Source organism: Brachypodium distachyon, chromosome 2, assembly GCF_000005505.3.
Source record: "Brachypodium distachyon strain Bd21 chromosome 2, Brachypodium_distachyon_v3.0, whole genome shotgun sequence".
Lineage (NCBI taxonomy): Eukaryota > Viridiplantae > Streptophyta > Magnoliopsida > Poales > Poaceae > Brachypodium > Brachypodium distachyon.
In genome coordinates, this window is record NC_016132.3 from 1,279,101 (window position 1) to 1,295,782 (window position 16,682).

At 44.6% G+C, this 16,682-nt stretch overlaps 3 protein-coding genes across 7 annotated transcripts; 2 read left to right on the forward strand and 1 right to left on the reverse strand.

Moving 5' to 3' along the window:
* Positions 1 to 6,702, forward strand: LOC100841219 (probable ubiquitin-conjugating enzyme E2 23). Of its 5 annotated transcripts, none has more exons than XM_024458472.1 (9): positions 1 to 115; positions 1,202 to 3,217; positions 3,406 to 3,543; positions 3,648 to 3,792; positions 3,868 to 4,067; positions 4,232 to 4,304; positions 4,393 to 4,532; positions 4,708 to 5,019; positions 5,855 to 6,702. In XM_024458472.1, exons 2-9 carry the CDS (start codon positions 1,256 to 1,258, stop codon positions 6,122 to 6,124), a joined length of 3,240 nt encoding a protein of 1,079 aa, XP_024314240.1. In that variant the 5' UTR covers positions 1 to 115; positions 1,202 to 1,255; the 3' UTR covers positions 6,125 to 6,702. The 5 variants fall into 5 exon arrangements, with proteins under 5 accessions (XP_024314240.1, XP_003567875.1, XP_024314239.1 ...); XM_003567827.4 differs by having other exon boundaries at positions 4,235 to 4,304; XM_024458471.1 differs by having other exon boundaries at positions 3,648 to 4,067.
* Positions 6,703 to 6,969: 267 nt separating this feature from the next.
* Positions 6,970 to 10,654, reverse strand: LOC100839694 (multicopper oxidase LPR1 homolog 2). The gene is made up of 3 exons (XM_003567822.4): positions 10,008 to 10,654; positions 7,312 to 8,874; positions 6,970 to 7,215 (listed from the first exon to the last, which is right to left on the reverse strand). Exons 1-3 carry the CDS (start codon positions 10,236 to 10,238, stop codon positions 7,162 to 7,164), a joined length of 1,848 nt encoding a protein of 615 aa, XP_003567870.1. The 5' UTR covers positions 10,239 to 10,654; the 3' UTR covers positions 6,970 to 7,161.
* Positions 10,655 to 13,298: 2,644 nt separating this feature from the next.
* Positions 13,299 to 16,559, forward strand: LOC100825192 (factor of DNA methylation 1). Its single transcript, XM_014898484.2, has 7 exons — positions 13,299 to 13,328; positions 13,805 to 14,354; positions 14,655 to 14,836; positions 15,164 to 15,253; positions 15,334 to 15,603; positions 15,732 to 15,926; positions 16,501 to 16,559. Exons 1-6 carry the CDS (start codon positions 13,299 to 13,301, stop codon positions 15,756 to 15,758), a joined length of 1,149 nt encoding a protein of 382 aa, XP_014753970.1. The 3' UTR covers positions 15,759 to 15,926; positions 16,501 to 16,559.
* The last annotated feature ends 123 nt before the right edge of the window (positions 16,560 to 16,682 follow it).

The window sequence follows — 16,682 nt, forward strand, 5'->3', positions numbered from 1 at the left end:
CCCGCTATCATCGCCCCCAACCCCCCACCCCTAGGGCACGCATCGGCGCCGCCGCCGCCCGCCGCGCGATCCCGCGGCCCGCCCGCGATCCTCTTCCCCACCCGATCGCCCCGAGGTCAGTAGTACCCTCCCTACCCACCCCTCCCTCCCCCCCTGCCGCTCTCGATTCTCTGTCCCTCGTGCCCGCCCCGCCGCGCCCCTGATCTCGCGGCGCTGGTTCCGCCCCGATAGTCCTCGGGGTCTTGAGCGTTTGGTCTGTAGTAGTATCCCCGATAGTTCCTCGGGGTCTTCGGCCCCGGTTCCGATTCGCGCCTGGCGGTACTGGCGTGGGCGTTGGTGGATGGTTGATGGGGCTGAGCCGTCGCCCCGTCGATGATGCCGATTGATGATGGATGGATGGGCGCGCGGTCCGAGGGTCTCTGTAGGGATAGATTGGTTTTCCGCTGGGAGGATGAAGAGAGGTTGCTTCACCTTCGCTGCTAGATATTTGATTCCGGCATATTCCGTTTCCTACAAAGTTTTCTGTAACTTTCGTTTCTGGCTGTTGTGGTGTTTCGCGACTAGGGAGTTCTGTTCAGTGACACCCCCATGCGATTTTTGTTCGGGGATGTCTTCATTAGTTAGGATTTAGAAAATAAGATATAAGAGTTCGTAACAAAAGAAGAAGTTATCACATTAGATTTAGCAGAACAGCAGAACAGTGGGTTCGATGAGGTTGGAGTAACGTGCACACAACCCCTGAAGTATTCCACGTCTGGAGTCAAGTGGGTTACTTCCTTGATGAGAACTTGCAGAGTATTGCTTCCTCGATGAACTTGCACTGAGTGTACATTTATCTGTTTAGGGCTGTGTGTAACGTTTGGATAAATCAAAGGACTGGTCGACTGGATGAAGTATACATACCGACAAATACGTTATTACAGTGCAGACGAATATGGCGGGTTTTTTTTGTCGTTATCCCTTTGATGGTCAGGGCTGTTCAATGCAATTGTCGAGCATACAGCTCTACACGCTAGTCAGCGCTTAATTTAATTCCAATTCTTTCCCTTGACAGAAGTGGTAGTCTATGTTTGGTCGGCTTTAATGTCAATCGAGATAGACATGTTGTCTGAATTGCTAATTTTATTTTTTACATCAATTTTTCTAACTTTCCTGCTTGTCCTTTTGGAGTTAATTTTGGAACATATCATCTGTGTTTCAGCTAAACAAGGGATTTCACAATTGCTGGGACCTATCTGTATAGCTTCCTTCAAGCATGGAAGATCTACCGAATGGCTCTGTGGATATTGCTGAGAAGAGCCAGGAAAACGAGAGGTCCGCAGATGCTGGTGAACCTGAAGAGGTAGCAGACATATTTGTTTACAGAGAAGATGTTGTCAGCTTGAAGTCAAAACAGGATGCCCGAGGGTTGGTGCTGGAAGTAGCGGGTGAATATGATTCAGAAAGTAGTATCACTGATGATGATACTGACACTGAGGAGAATGAACATAAAAGTGCTCGTAGGACTGAAAATGGTGGTGCTGATGGCGATAATGCCAGTAATGGAGTTGATGTTGACAGTCAGAGTTCTCTACCAGATAACAAGGTTAGGGTGTTATGGATTGATGGTACGGAGAAGACAGAAGATATTGACAGTGTGATTATTGTTGACAGAAGTTTTCTTCACGGAGATATAGTTGCTTCTATCTCTGATCCAACTGGTCAAATGGGGCTTGTTGCTGATGTCAGTCTTGTGGTTGATCTGCAAGGTGCTCATGGAGAAATGATTAAGGGTGTATCATCCAAGGACTTGAAACGCATCAGGGAATTCAATGTGGGTGATTATGTTGTCTCTGGGCCATGGCTTGGTCGAGTTGATGAAGTGTTCGACAATGTTAATGTGTTGTTTGATGATGGTTCTGTCTGCAAGGTCTCAAGGGCAGATCCTATGCGCCTAAGGCTTGCATCAGGGCCAATGCATCCAGATACAGCCTGTCCCTTTTATCCAGGGCAGCGTGTGAAAGCAGTATCTTCATCTGTGTACAAAGCATCCAGATGGCTTAATGGATTGTGGAAAGCAAATCGTCTTGAAGGTACTGTCACGAAGGTGGAAACTGCTGCTGTTATAGTTTATTGGATTGCATCTGCACACTGTGGCACAAATCAAGAATCTGTTCCTCCTGAGGAGCAGAACCCAAAGGATCTGATTCTTCTGTCTTGTTTTTCGTATGCAAACTGGCAATTGACTGAGTGGTGTCTTCCTCAGCCATACACATCATCATGTACTGATGATGCTGTAACTGGAGGGTCAAAAATGAAAGAGCTGAATTCTGAGCACTCATGTCTACCATCTGATATTCCTGAATCTGCCCTTAATATTCAGGCTGAAGAGGCTCAAATGACTAAAACAGATGCAAACCCCAGGCAGACAGATGGTGATTCTCCTGCTGATCGATCAAATATGTCAGGTGGGGATAATACGTGTGTAGCCAAAGAATCGGAGTCAGGTACTAGCATATCAACCATTCCGAAGGAGGGAGTGCATGACAATGGAACTTGTAGAAAAAAGTGTAGAAAAGTTTTTGTCAGAAAAGATAAAAGAACAAAAAGAAGAGATGAAAGCTTTGAAAGAGCCCTGCTCATCACAAATACATATACTAAGGTTGATGTCATATGGCAAGATGGGACTAAAGAATATGGAGTAAATTCAACGTCACTGATCCCGATCCAGAGTCCAAATGAGCATGAGTTCTTTCCGGAGCAATATGCTGTGGACAAGGTATCTGATGATGTTGATGAGTCTTCTCAAACAAAGCGTGTTGGTCTTGTTAGAAGCGTAAATGCGAAGGACCGAACTGCCACTGTATCATGGTTTAAGCCTTCATTGCACCCAGAGGAGCCCAGGGAAATTGAGTGTAATGAAGTTGTTAGTGCATATGAACTGGATGGCCACCCAGATTATGATTATTGCTATGGAGATGTTGTTGTTCGTTTGCCATCCGTTTCACCTCCTTTAGAATCAACCAATGGTGGAAACACTATGGAACTGGACAAGAAGGTGGAATCTACAGGAGTATCATCTGCTTCAAATGCCGCGCCACCTGCTGTTGGTGCAGAGGAACAGTTTCCACAGAATGAATCCAGTTCAGAATTTCCTGGTCTTTCATGGGTAGGAAATATAGTGGGCTTCCAAGACGGTGAGATTGAAGTATTTTGGGGGGATGGGTCAGTGTCAAAGGTATTATTACTTCAGAGCTGTTGTGTCATTATTTGAAAGAACTAGCTCGTCATTCTGTTGGCTTGTCCAGCCTAACCTTTTCTTGCTTGCTTTGTGTTCCTCTTATTGCTTCACCGGTGATGCGCAAAAACTTAACCTGCTCCATGCATTACTTGTGTTGTTTTTAATGAGTTTGTATTATTTTTCAGGTTGGACCTCATGAGATATATGTTGTTGGCCGAGAAGATGATGGTGCCTCACTAGATGATGGAGCTGCCTCTGATGCTGCCAGCTGGGAGACTGTTGATGATAATAATGAAGAGGACTTGCCTGATGATTCTGCAAAGGTATTCTCTGCTACTAGGCTAACGATTTATTTAAGGTCCAGCCGCTTTTAAGAATCTTTTAGCCTCCTTTTGTTCCATTTATTGATTGCTCCCTTCTCTTTCAGGATGATTCGCAAAATATAGCCGAGAACATCGCTGGAACTGAAAATGGGTCATTTAATTCCCAGGATGAAAATTCTGTCACAACTGGTCCTCTCTCTGTTGCTTTTGGCTTTGTGACCCGACTGGCGAGTGAGCTCTTTGCCCGAGGTAAAAAGCATTTAGATGGATCAAACTCAGATGCTATGGATGAAGTTGAATCTCACCAGTCTAATGAGATTTCAGAATCTGGTGATGACATTGATAAATCCGAAGATGAGAACCGCATGGAAACATCGGAGTGCACCATGGTGACAGCAGACGACTCTGCTGGGAAGGCTGTAGATGTGGTAATGGTTGACGAGCCTGCAGATTCTGATTGCTTGAAACACTTTGATGTTCTGCAATGCCCTCCAGACCATCATTACCTTGAAAACACAGCACAGGTATGTTCTGTTTGTCTATTTATTATTTACATCCATACTTTGTTACCCTTTTGTATTGCATCTTAAACAAGCAAGATTCGAACAGCATTCTTTTATAAGTTTCTTTGGCTATTTAATATCTTGTCAGTAATTTCTTGATTTCTTACAAGTAAACAATGCTGTAGCAGGGTATCGGTGGAAGAAGGTGGGTCAAAAAAGTGCAGCAGGAATGGAGCATACTTGAGAAGAACCTACCAGGTCTGTTTTGAGTTTCATTCCTAACCATAAGAATGGTAAAGTCAAGCATAGTATGATTTTCTTGATGTTCTTTTTACTGTAAATCTAGATTACATTTATGTCCGGGTATTTGAAGATCGTATGGATCTCATGAGAGCTGTGATTATTGGAGCCAGTGGCACACCATACCAAGATGGCCTATTCTTCTTTGACTTCCATCTTCCACCTGAGTTTCCGCAAGTTCCTCCGGTAATTACCACAATTGCATTACCCCATTATGCTTTTTTTGTCTTCCCGCCTCTATTTTGGCTACCATAGCTGCTGCCTATTTACGTTGTAAGGGAGCCCATAGACATAGAGCTTCATGTTCTGTTTATACTGCCTGCAACTTTTGCATTACTAATATCTGTTGCCAAATCTGCAGTCAGCGTACTATCATTCTGGTGGTTTGCGTGTAAACCCTAATCTTTACGTGGATGGGAAGGTTTGTTTAAGCCTCTTAAATACCTGGACTGGCAGAGGGAATGAAGTATGGGATCCAACATCATCTAGTATTCTCCAAGTACTAGTTTCGCTTCAGGGGCTGGTTCTCAATGAAAAACCATATTTTAATGAAGCTGGATATGAGAAGCAAGTCGGTACTGTTGAAGGGGAGAAGAATGCACTGCCATACAATGAGAACACTTATCTGCTGAGCTTGAAATCCATGTTGTATATCTTGAGGCGACCTCCTATGGTATTACTATTACACCCTCTTGATAACCAGTGCATTTGTGTTATTAACTAGTTAATTCAACTAGACTAATATTTTCTTGACACCATGTTTAACCTTTTCAGTCCTTTGTCATGAGCCACCATGTACTCCCTCCATTTCAAAATATAACGCGTATAGATTTTTTTAGAAAATTCCACAATACACCTCATTTTTCTCTTGGTACCCGCATCCGGCCAATAACTAGTCACATACATTTACTATTAATCTAATATGAGTGGTTAGGCACAACGAGAGCTACCTTGGTCCGAGTGCACAGATCTATATGAGGTGTATTTTGGAATAGAGGGAGTATGTATTTTAGATTACTATATAGTACTCCCTCCGATCCATAATAAGTGTCTCAGATTTTGTACTAACTCAGTACAAAGTTTGTACTAAATCTGAGACACTTATTATGGATTGGAGGAAGTATAATATATTTTCATGATAAATATTCAAGGTTCTGTCTTTAGTAAATATTCTGAATCTTCACCTGCATTTGGCATATGCACGGTGATACTTAACGGTAACTTTCTAATGAGAAATCCTATTAACTTATAGAATGTTCGACTTACATGATGACGTGGAAGGAGCAATGAGAAAAAAGAAACCAACTCCCTTGCATCATGCCCCCCACACCAACTCCTTTACATTAAATGGAACTATCGAGCTCTCATGTGTAGGCATGTAATCAAATTATAGAACTTCACTTGTTGTAGTTGTTATTCTATTTTTACTATTGTACAATTGAGAAGCTTGGCTGTAACTTTATCAAATCGTTGTTGTTCTGATCTGTTACACAATACTATTGCTGCAGCATTTCGAAGATTTTGTAAAAAGCCACTACTGCAAGCGTGGCCACTACATTCTGAAAGCTTGTGAGGCCTATTTGCAAGGAAATGTTGTCGGCACACTCACTGATGATGCCTGTTCTACTGAGAGGAGCAAGGAGCACTCCTGCTCCATGGGTTTCAAACTTGCCCTAGGTAAAATTTTGCCACGGTTGATCACAGCCTTGAAAGACACAGGAGCAGACTGCAGCCAGTACGAGCACCTCGGGAAAACAGAAACTGTTCAAGAAAGTTGAACACGGAGCTGAGTTGTATTCAAATCTTCTTTTGGCTTCAGAAACATGATAAAACTTCACCCCCCACTGTTTTCATATAAATGTACATTCAACATTTGTTGTTTGGGTCTGAACATTTGGAAAATGTGGTTCCAAATGAATCCATCTCGTCCAAACTGGGAGTGAGGTGCCCTGCACAGTTTATGTTTTGTTAAAGCTTGCGGGGTTCTTAAGAGGCCAGGATAGGGTTGCCAGCTCTGGGTCGAGCCTAGAAATTCCAGGGATATAGGTGCGGAGTGCCAACTAATAGATGGTATTTCCCTTCACCAGTCCGTACCTCTAAAGATATGTCTGGCCTGTGTGCCTGAGAATACATATATGTTATCCATGGCCTCGTTAGTGATGATTTGGCGTCATTGCCTCACTTTTAGTGTTAGTCAAAGTTTTACTTTTAACTAGATTGTGAAGAATCCTCAAGATGAAAAAAAATTCTCGAGGAAGAAACCTTCTGGGTGATTTTATCTTGTAATCTTGGTTGACATTATCTTGTCCAGTAATGGGAGAACCAAACAACTGGTTCAAGGTGCATATCTTATTTATTTTCTCATATTGTAGTTGCTTCCTCTGAAATACTGGAGCCGCTTTTCTATATTTGAACTTCAATGAAGAGGAGTTCCAGGCTGATTTCTGACCTGAAAAGTGGGTTAGCCTGACCGAACCTTAAGCTAGAAATAGTTTTCTAAATCGCTGGGCCCACCCCAGCTCAAGCCTATTTTCTCTTGCCAAAATGTCAAACAGAGGAGGCTCGAAGATTATGCTGCCCTGGACAATCTCACAATTACCGTGTACACCAACGTGCCACCTGATTCGTCAAGCATGTCGATTCTGATCTCACAATTAACACGTATACCAATAAACCACCTGATTTGATTTGCCAAGCATGTCGATTTTCGCACATTTTATTTGTTCTCAACAATCAACAAGCTATCACTATAATAAAAGATGGTCTTCGTGGATTTGCAACATCGAGTCTTCGATCGAGCTTCATGGCCAGCCATCTAGCGCACAATCTTCATGGGCCTCATCATCTCGTTGTCTTCGTGGTCCAAAATCTGCAACCCAAATTAAAAGGCAAGTCAATAACCCACAAAGATGGTTCTTCACAAGGTAAATAAAAAAAAATCATATTAGCCTGATGCATTGCTTACATGGCAGTGGTAGACGTAGCCGGGGCCGGCGGTGACATCAAACGGGAATCGTCCGCCGCCGCCTTGAGTCATCTGATCCCCATCCTTCTCTTCCTCCAGCGGCTTAAACCTGACGAGCAGCCGCGTCACAGATCCCGGCCTAACCTTGAACACGTTCTTCCACCCGCGCTCCTGCCTCGGCACCTTGTGCCGCCTCCCGCCGGCGAGGTGCCTTCCCATGCGACACTTGACCACGTCGTTCCGCCCGCCGGCGCCGTCGGCGGCGTTCCCACGCATGCAGTCCCTGAACTCACCGGCGCGGCGGAGCGAGCGCTGGTCCAGCGCCGCGAAGAGAGCCAGGTGCACGTGCAGCGGGTGGTTGTCGTCCGTCAGGTTGATCACCTCCCACAGCTCCGACGTCCCCTCCCTCGGCGTCTCCGTCACGGGGTCCGTGTAGGACACGCCGTTGAGGTACAGGTGCGTCGGCTCGTCGGTGCCGTTCTTCGTGTACTCGTACATCGCGATCCGCCGCGTCCGCACCGCCTCCCGCGGATCTGGCTTCGGGTTCTTCTCCATCAGCGCCGCCGGGATCGCTGACTTGTCCATCTCCATCTCCTTCTTCTCCAGCTCCGGCGATGAGGAGGGGCTTCTCTTGGGGAGGACGAATTTCATCACGGAAACTGTCTCCGGCTTCTCGCCGGGGTCCCCGGGGTAGGGGGCCGGCGCGTCGGACCGGAGAACCACATGGCCGGAAGATCCGGAGGCCTTGGCGAAATCGACCACGACGTCGGCGATCTCCGACGGCGCGAGCACGAACTCCCGGCTGGACACCGGCTTCGCCAGGTACACGGAGTCGGACCCGAGGTGGACAAAGCGGAGGCCGCCGGAGAGGGAGAGGCGGAAGAACCTGGCGTTGCTGGCGTTGAGGATCCGGAACCTGTACCGCCGCCGGGCCACGCGGAGGAACGGCCAGGCCTTTCCGTTGACGACGACGACGGCGCCGAAGTACTCCGGCTGCCACTGCGGGTGCACCCCGGGGTTGTTCCCCGTGGCGTTCATGAAGAGCTCGCCGGCGCTGGTGAAGTCGCGGTCGAAGAGGACGAGGTTCCTGTCGTGGGCCGGGCCGGAAGGGAGGTTGAGATGGGCTTCAGTGGTCGGGTCTGTGACGCGGTAGGAGCCCATTAGGCCTGCCAGGATGTTGACCCGGGTGAGGCCCATGGCGTGGTCGTGGTACCAGAGGTTCCCCGGGGGCTGCCGGTTCGGGTAGTGGTACGGCCCACGGGAGGAGAATGTTGGGCCGGTGGAGGAGAAGTTTGAGGTGAACCAGGCCATCCCGTGGCCGTCGGAGGTCGACTGCTGGACCCCACCGTGGAGATGGACCACGGTGGGGACGCCGGCGTGGGGCTGGGCCGTGGAGAGCGAACGGTCCCACGGGAGGAAGTGATGCCGCGGGAGGTGGTTGGTCCACGTCACGCGTGTCGGGACGCCACGTGCGGCGATGATCGTCGGGCCCGGCACGGTGGCGGTCTCCTTGCTGGTGCCGTAGGCGAAGACCCTCGTCGGCGGAAGGTCGCGGTGGAATTTCTGCACGACAGAGAGGAAGAAGATGATTCGTCAGTATGAAAAATAACACAATATTTCTAAGATGCCCAGGTAGGACAAAACAAACGCGTGTAAATTTAGCAGAAAGTCTTGCAAAAAGAAACTTGGCTGCTAAAGAAATTCAGAGCAAGTTGGATGGATCCATCTCCATCCCAAGACTGATCTCCGATGAATTATTGTCTGCCATTGGCTTCCAAAAGCGATAAGGTGAGCAGGGCCCCCCAATGCATGATCGAGCATTTCGAGCTATACACTTCCCAACGTGAGAGTGATCAGTCAGTCGTAGGGGGTGACCCGTGAATGCGATACATTCATCAGTCACCCCAAACCCAAAGATAGGAAAAGGAATCGGCCGACACTTTGACACTTATCTTAGCTAAGCCTTTCTTTCTTACAATAGCTTAAAGTCAGTGCTCATCATCTAATTGCAGCAGCAGGTCCCCTCCACTGTGCCGTGCATGCACAGCAAGCAAAGACTCTCCTCTTTTGCTTTCCCTCAGATGCAAACATGTACACTTGTATTTAGTAATCTTGTGGGTGAGGCGATAAGAATATTAAGAAGAACAAAGTTCCAAATTTCTTTTTAGCGCATGAACCGAAAAAGAAGGCATTGTTTTGTTCATTCTGTTATTTTGGCAAATGGAATCTTTGAAAATGAATGGGAGTGAGTGGGTGGTTGTCAGTGGAAATGTTTTTGCTTGAAGGTGATCTGCTACACTTGTAAGCAAAAGAAAATCCTAATTTGAGCTAAAGCATGTATGCATGCATTTAGCCAGTCACTGGTTATTTGCAGAGCGCTTGTTGTCCAGCAAAGCTCTAGCTATGGCAAATTGCTGGCACAATGATATCCTGTGGTTTCTGATGAGCTGCTCATCGGCAATCTTTAATTTCCGACTAGCATAAAAACGGCAGAAAAGCAGTTTGTTGAGAAGGAAGAAAATATCTCTGAAGAAACGAAAATCATTCATCTGAAGAAACGAACACCGAACAGTCACCGTCAGTCTGATACCACAAGAGAATCCAAGAGCCGTCCAAGAAGAAGAAGACGGAGACGCAGGGGAAAAATCAAAGACTTGTATAGACGATTGTATATACGTACGTAACTACGTACTTACCCAGGTGGTGTCGTACATGCCGACGTTGAGCTCGCCGGCGACGAGCCGCCCGCCGTCCGCCACGCCGTAGCCGCGCAGCACCGGCATGTCCGGCAGCTCGTCCACGAACTTCTCCAGCTTCCCCGCGTCCAGCAGCCGCCCGCCGCCCTCCGCCTCCTGGACCACAAGCCACGCCGCCGCCGCCATGGCCAGGAGCAGCCATGCGCGGCCAAGAAACATCTTCTTCTCCATTGCCGGCGGCCACGCACGCAATTAAGCTTGGATTTCCCCGGCTAGAGAGACAGAGGTTGAAGAACAGAGCTACACAGCTGGACTTCTCTATCTATTTATCGGCCTTGTGTTTGTCTCCCTGGTTTTGGTTTGGTTCTCTAAAATCTCTCTTCTGTACCAGAGAGATTGAGTGAAACCGAAGAGACGGCAGGAGTCGCTCTTTATATGGGAAGATTTGATAATTTACCCCATGTTACTTGGGTGCTTGATTATATGCCCCATATTGCTCCTCTTTATGTAACCAATAAGGAAAATCATCAAATCTCTCCAAATCTCACCTTCAAAAAAAGAAAATCTCCTGGCAGAATGATGTGGCCTTCTAGTCTCCCTTCAAATTAAATTCATTTTTGGTTACTTATTTTGAAGCATGGAAAAATGTACTAGTAGTCCTAGCTTGGACTGATTCCATTTGGGTTCTTTATATATTCGCTGTGAGATCAGGATTAATTAGAGACGTACGCAGTAGCAGTATTTTTCAGCCACAAATCATCGTATCGGAACGAGGACTAGCTAGCTGTGCACGTCACGTCGAGGACAAATTCCTGCTGCTTCCTTTTTCATTTTGCGTCGCTCGTTTGGTTTGTTAACTGCTGTTGTTTATCTTAGGATTATGTGGAATAAACGTGACTCTACAGTGAGGAGGTTTTAGGTTCCGGTTCACCAAAAGGCCGATGTGTTCCATTCCAAAATTCATCAAAGCATCCAAATTTACGCTAACCGTGCAACATGGTATTCACCATGTGTGGTCGTGTGGATGCGAACCGTGGAGGTGCTATGTGTGTCGATACGCAAGAGGAACAACAATTAATGTGGTCAGCACTAGCTGAAGGTATTCAGTACTGACGAAAATTTATACATCTACGTATGTAATGCCGATCGATGTGGAGCTTCCACTAGCTACCCGGACACTTGTGCCATGTTTATACTACTCCGTACTTGAAAAAAAAGAGTCCATGCAAATCATCATTACAAGTAACTTGCAAAAAAAAAATCATCATTGCAGTATAAGAAGAGGCTCTCCATGCATGCACAATATATACTGTACTACTATGTATTACTCCCTCCGTCTCATACTAAGTGACTTTTTATTACATGTATTTAGACGTTTTTTAGGCATAAATATATTCATATTTAGACAAATTTGAGTCACTTAATATGAGACGGAAAGAGTATGTCTCATTAAGGTATACACACAAGAGGTGATGGGCAGGTAGATCTTAGAGACACGGACTGGTGAAGGGAAAAAATATACATACTATACTCCTAGGTGGCATCCATTTGTTTGCCGTGTCACGATACAACCTGACAAATTGAATCGTGCGGTCGTGAGGTGAAGGGTGAACTAAACCGAGTCCAGTTTATCGTGAGGTGAAATAATCATGGTCAACGGTCAATGCATCAACTGATTTTTTTTTTGGCTCATTGGGCACCTTTAAGAGCCTACACGAAGAGTTCTCAAAAAACTTACGGAGACACCAAAAGTAGATGAATGGAGTATCTTTTAAAATAACGATCTTTAGTTTTATTAATTCATTTACTAATGCAGTAGATTGAAACAAAAAAAGCCTCAGATAAAACCAAAAGCTTCGTCGAGTTCTTTTCGAGGACAAGTTTATTTATCTGCTCAACACATATTGAAATGCTAACATACACTTTTAAAAATGGTTGTGGTTATTTACAAGTCGCCTAATTATTAAGAAATGAGTCTTAAATCTCGGTCGACGTTTAAGACCATCATCATTCTCTCATCTCCCACTTGATATCATTGGATTAAAATCCGATGACTAAACATGTTGACTGATCTCTAACTAAAAAACATGTGACTTCTCAATAACAAAATCGTTTAAAAATGGGATTTAAAATCATTAAAAGCTTCGTGTCGAAGGGCACACCCAAACAAGAAGCATGCAGAGACACGAAAAACACAGAGTTATCTTCGTGTAAATGGCCGCTACCAAAGCTGTGAAGGCAGGCAGGAGAACTTTGTTCCGTTGAGTAGTACTCACTCAGTTTCTAAATATTTATCGTTGTTTTAGTACAAATAACGAGTAATGATAAGTATTTAAGAACGGAGTTTCTACACAACATTGTGAAATCAGTTGCGAGAGAGACGAAAGGAGGAAACCGGCGAAAAATCGAAACGGCGGCGTATTGGTTTTCCACTTGTCCGCGTCTCCAATCCCGTATGAAAGCTACTACGCCTTGCATTTAGCGGTTCGTCTTCCCAAGAGCATTCACTCTCTTGTCGAGGCGCTCTTGCTATGAGAGCAGCACTAAACGCTAATACTCCATTCACATTTTAGCGCTCAGAAAAGGAGCCATAAAATCCTAACCCCAACGTTAAGTGCTCTGCTTAACACCGACCCATCGGAAGGCCAGCGGCAGCTCTCCCTCTGAAGGATCGCGGCGGCCGGCGCCGATCGTGGTGCGGCTAAGAAGCGTCAGCTTCAGAGAGCAGTGGCCGGCCAGCATCCTCGTCGGTGGCAGGGCAAGTACTACTCCTCATCTCATCATGTTCGATCTTGTGGCTTTACTTTGCGCTTTCAGATAAAATGTCTTGTGGTTTCTGTTGCGCTTGCGCCCCGCCAATTGAGAACTGGTGCTTTGTATTTTGATTTTTGTGTTCCCCGGATCCATTTGGTTAAGCGAATGCTAAGTCGGCAAAACCCCACTATGGCAGTACTATCAAAGGAGAATTAGATGTAGATTGAAAACTCTGGCTTCGCCCAACATGAGTGGAGGCTGTTTGATCTAATTTCCCCCAGCAAGAAGTGAGACAGGTGCTGCTGCACCGTTTTAGTACCTTTTGTTTCTGAGGACCCCATTTACTTCTTTTCGTTACTGCCGGTAACAGTTTTTACTCATTTTACAGGAGTATAGTTTACTCATTTGTGCCCTTATTATCCGCGCTAAGCTTCTCTGAAAGAGAATAAAGAAAAATAATTAAATGAAATGTAGCCAGAACTGTAACTGTAAGCATTCGTCTCGTACGTGCATCCGAGAGCAGAGCACAATGGCCGGATGAACCGCTCATTCTGTGACCATGTAATTGTAAGTTTTTTTGCGCCTGCAGATGTATTCCGATTAAGATGGATAACTATAGGAAGTTTTTTCTTGTAACACCGGATGCTGAAAGTTTTTGAAACCCACACTCAATAAAGTATGTTTTAGACAATGCCATATCATTTTTGCTAACATCTCATGAACAATGCTCGTTTTGTTACAAGCTTGTATTGTAATGTATGAAAAAGCCATCTGCACTGACGATGTGTAGATGGTTATTTGTCATATTTGGTGTTGCTCTGTCCAAATTCTGTGTCTGGAGTATAGTGTTATGCTTGCCAAATTAATTACTACTCCGTATAATATACTATCCTGTTTACATATCCTCTAGATAACGCATTTCCCACAATTTCAAAACAGACACTACTTCAGAAGAAGACCGTGAAATTAGTTACTCTGAGCCGCAGTCTCAGCTAAAGCCTATGGGGCCTGATCAACCTCTTCAACAAAGAGGAGATGAGTAGTTTGTCTGGCCATGGAAGGGTGTTCTGGTTAATGTGCCTACTGAATGGAAGAGTGGGCGCCACGTTGGAGAAAGTGGATACCTCTTGAGGGAGCAGCTCTCGGAGTTTTGCCCCAAGAAGGTTATACCTTTGTGGGACAGAAAAAGAGGCCATACAGGGAGTGCCATTGTTGAGTTTAAAAGCGATTGGAGTGGTTTAAAAAATGCATTGGACTTTGAAAACCACTTCGAGGCACAAGGATGTGGCGAAAAGCTCTGGAAGGAGAAGTACAAAGGGTCAGAGATCTTTGGTTGGGTTGCGAGAGCCAATGATTTCAGATCTCACGGGCCTATTGGGGCCTATGTGCGGAAGTACGGTGATCTTAAAACCCTCGCTGACTGTAAGAATGATGAAGAGCGTAAAAGTCGCAAACTCGAAGCAAGTTTTGTTATCCAAGTTGAGGTAATGGGAAGACATGTTCAAGACGTTGAATGCAAGAACAATGAAACAGCCGAATTGCTTGGTAGATTGGAGGCAGATATGAAGAAGCTCCATTGGTCTCACGATGAAGGTTTGTTGATCATATGCTATTTATACGTTCAACTTATATGTATCTCTCTTCTTAAGAGTACTAATTCGACCCTTCTACACCTCCATCTAACAATAGTGGGCATATTAGGTTTGTTTTGACTGATGCTTTGACCAAAAATTACTCTATCAATTTTGTGTCATTTCATTGTATATTAATGGAGTAATTATTGGTCAAAAGCTTAGTCAAAGAAAACTAATACGCCCACTATTGTTGGACGGAGGTAGTATTATTTAATGATTTTATAAGCTTATTGGTCTTCTATACTTGTTTTTTAACTAGAAATTCGTAAGATCCAACAACGCGCTCGCAGAGATAAACAGAAGATCATTGACGAGAATCAAAAGCTCCGTTTAGAATTGGAGGACAAGACTCGGGAGCTTGACTCAAAATCTAGGCAGCTTGATGAGCAAGCTGCACAAAGTGACTTTGACAAAAGAATCCTTCAGCAAGAGATGGAAAAGGTGTGATGTCTTGTTTCTAGTACTAAAATTTTCACAGTAAAGAATTATGCTGTTTCTTTTTCCTCATCTCCTTTTTCTGTTTTGGGGAGGACAATTTACACGAGAACATTCTGTTTATTAGAATCATGCAATTTATTTTCTTAATCGCTAAGTTTTCAAATAGTATAGTGCAGAAGGTTTAGCAATTGGGGACTTAGGTAATATGCTGGGAACTTAGGTATACAATTTTACTTTGTAGGGAGGCCATGGTTCCAGTGACAAAATGCATGGAGCATATTAGTTGTACTATACACATAACCGTGAGAAGCTAATGTGATTTAAATACAGCATGAAGTTGAAACAAATCATGTTACCATGGGAATATTGGAGCACTTCAAGGTCCATGAAAATTTGGTGGAGCTTGCGGAAGAACACAAGGTTTGTGTCTTGGCATATTGTTTCACTCAAGTTATTCATAAGACCATTTATACAAGCGTATTACTGTGCATAACATGCAGAGGGAGGATAAAATCGCTCTAGACAAGGAGCTTGAGTTACAAAAGATAATGCTTGACAGGCAGGCCCTAGAGATTGAAGTGAAACAGCTGCAGGGCCAACTGGAAGTAATGAAGATGATGCCAGGTGAGGAAGACTCCAAGAAGAAAATATTAGAAGATCTTCGTGCGAAGCTAGAAGAGAAGCGTGAGGAAAAGGTTCAGGAGGATATGATTACCAGGCAAACAGATCTCAACAATGAGTTGCAGCCTGCTCGGAAGAAGCTAATAAACGTAAGTTACGCCATTGATCGAGCACTTGGCCAGTACTGTGTTAAGTGGTGCTGTCGATGATGATGACCTGTCGTTTTTCTGTAACTTCTGAAGATCATTCTCCTTTTTGTCTGTTGCATGTTTGGCAGGGTTTCCTGGAACCTACATCTGGTTGAGCAAATATAGGCATCAAAAGAATTGGCAAGCTTGATGTCAAATCATTTGTAAATGCTTGCACAAAGAAGTTGTCGAAGGAGGATGCAGAATTTACTGCTGTCACTCTTTGTTCAAAGTGGGAGGCTGAGATTGAAAATAGGTCTGCCATGGTTGACGGGAAAAGCACGGTACAAATTGATTACAAATGCTTTTTGACTTTCTTTTCTCTGACAGCTTACTCATAATTTTCACTGTAGACTTTTACAAACATTTCCACGGTGTCAACTTTCCATGGGCAATTGGGTACCCATTTTGCCAATAAATTACAAGTGTTCTGTCAAACTTCTTGCACTTTAGCCATTAGCGGAAATAGTACTTAGATTTGAAGTGTGAAAAGTAAAATTTATGAGGTAGAATTCCTTACTATACATGGCAACATTTCCCTTTTTTTCACTGGTGTGGTGTAGTGGTATAAAAAGTAATGGTAAAGAATATTAATTGATTCTAACATTCATAACCATATAAATTTTACTGGACATGGAAACCTTCCGGTATATAATTTCTATAATTTTCAGTAGTCATGTTTTATCTTATAGTAATGGAGTATGTGTACCCTATGTTGATTATAACATTCATAACTATATATGATCCTTAGAAAAGACATATTTTGTGTTTGACCACTATCTGAGACTCACGGTATTCCTGTGTGGAATTAACATTGGCCATCTTTTTGCCTAACAATGGATGCTCCGGCGCAGGAAGTTATCTCCGAGGACGATGAGATGCTCCGAGAACTAAAAGAAGAGTACGGCGAAGAAATCTTACAAAGGCGCTGCATGAGATCAACGAGTACAAGCCGCAAGCCGAAGGGCGTGGCGGAGGAAGAGAAATCTACGGCGTGCCGGAGCTGTGGAACTACAAGGATGACCGGCTAGCAACTGTGA

Coding starts and splice junctions, on each gene's coding strand:
- LOC100841219 (XM_024458471.1), top strand. CDS start 1,256: ATGGAAGATCTACCGAATGGCTCTGTGGATATTGCTGAGAAGAGCCAG. Junction 4,068..4,231: donor ACCTTGAAAACACAGCACAG/GTATGTTCTGTT, acceptor ACAATGCTGTAG/CAGGGTATCGGTGGAAGAAG. Junction 4,533..4,707: donor AGTTTCCGCAAGTTCCTCCG/GTAATTACCACA, acceptor CCAAATCTGCAG/TCAGCGTACTATCATTCTGG.
- LOC100825192 (XM_014898484.2), top strand. CDS start 13,299: ATGAACCGCTCATTCTGTGACCATGTAATT. Junction 14,837..15,163: donor TTCAGCAAGAGATGGAAAAG/GTGTGATGTCTT, acceptor ATTTAAATACAG/CATGAAGTTGAAACAAATCA. Junction 15,604..15,731: donor CTCGGAAGAAGCTAATAAAC/GTAAGTTACGCC, acceptor CATGTTTGGCAG/GGTTTCCTGGAACCTACATC.
- LOC100839694 (XM_003567822.4), bottom strand. CDS start 10,238: ATGGAGAAGAAGATGTTTCTTGGCCGCGCATGGCTGCTCCTGGCCATG. Junction 8,875..10,007: donor GCATGTACGACACCACCTGG/GTAAGTACGTAG, acceptor TCTGTCGTGCAG/AAATTCCACCGCGACCTTCC. Junction 7,216..7,311: donor GCTACGTCTACCACTGCCAT/GTAAGCAATGCA, acceptor TTTGGGTTGCAG/ATTTTGGACCACGAAGACAA.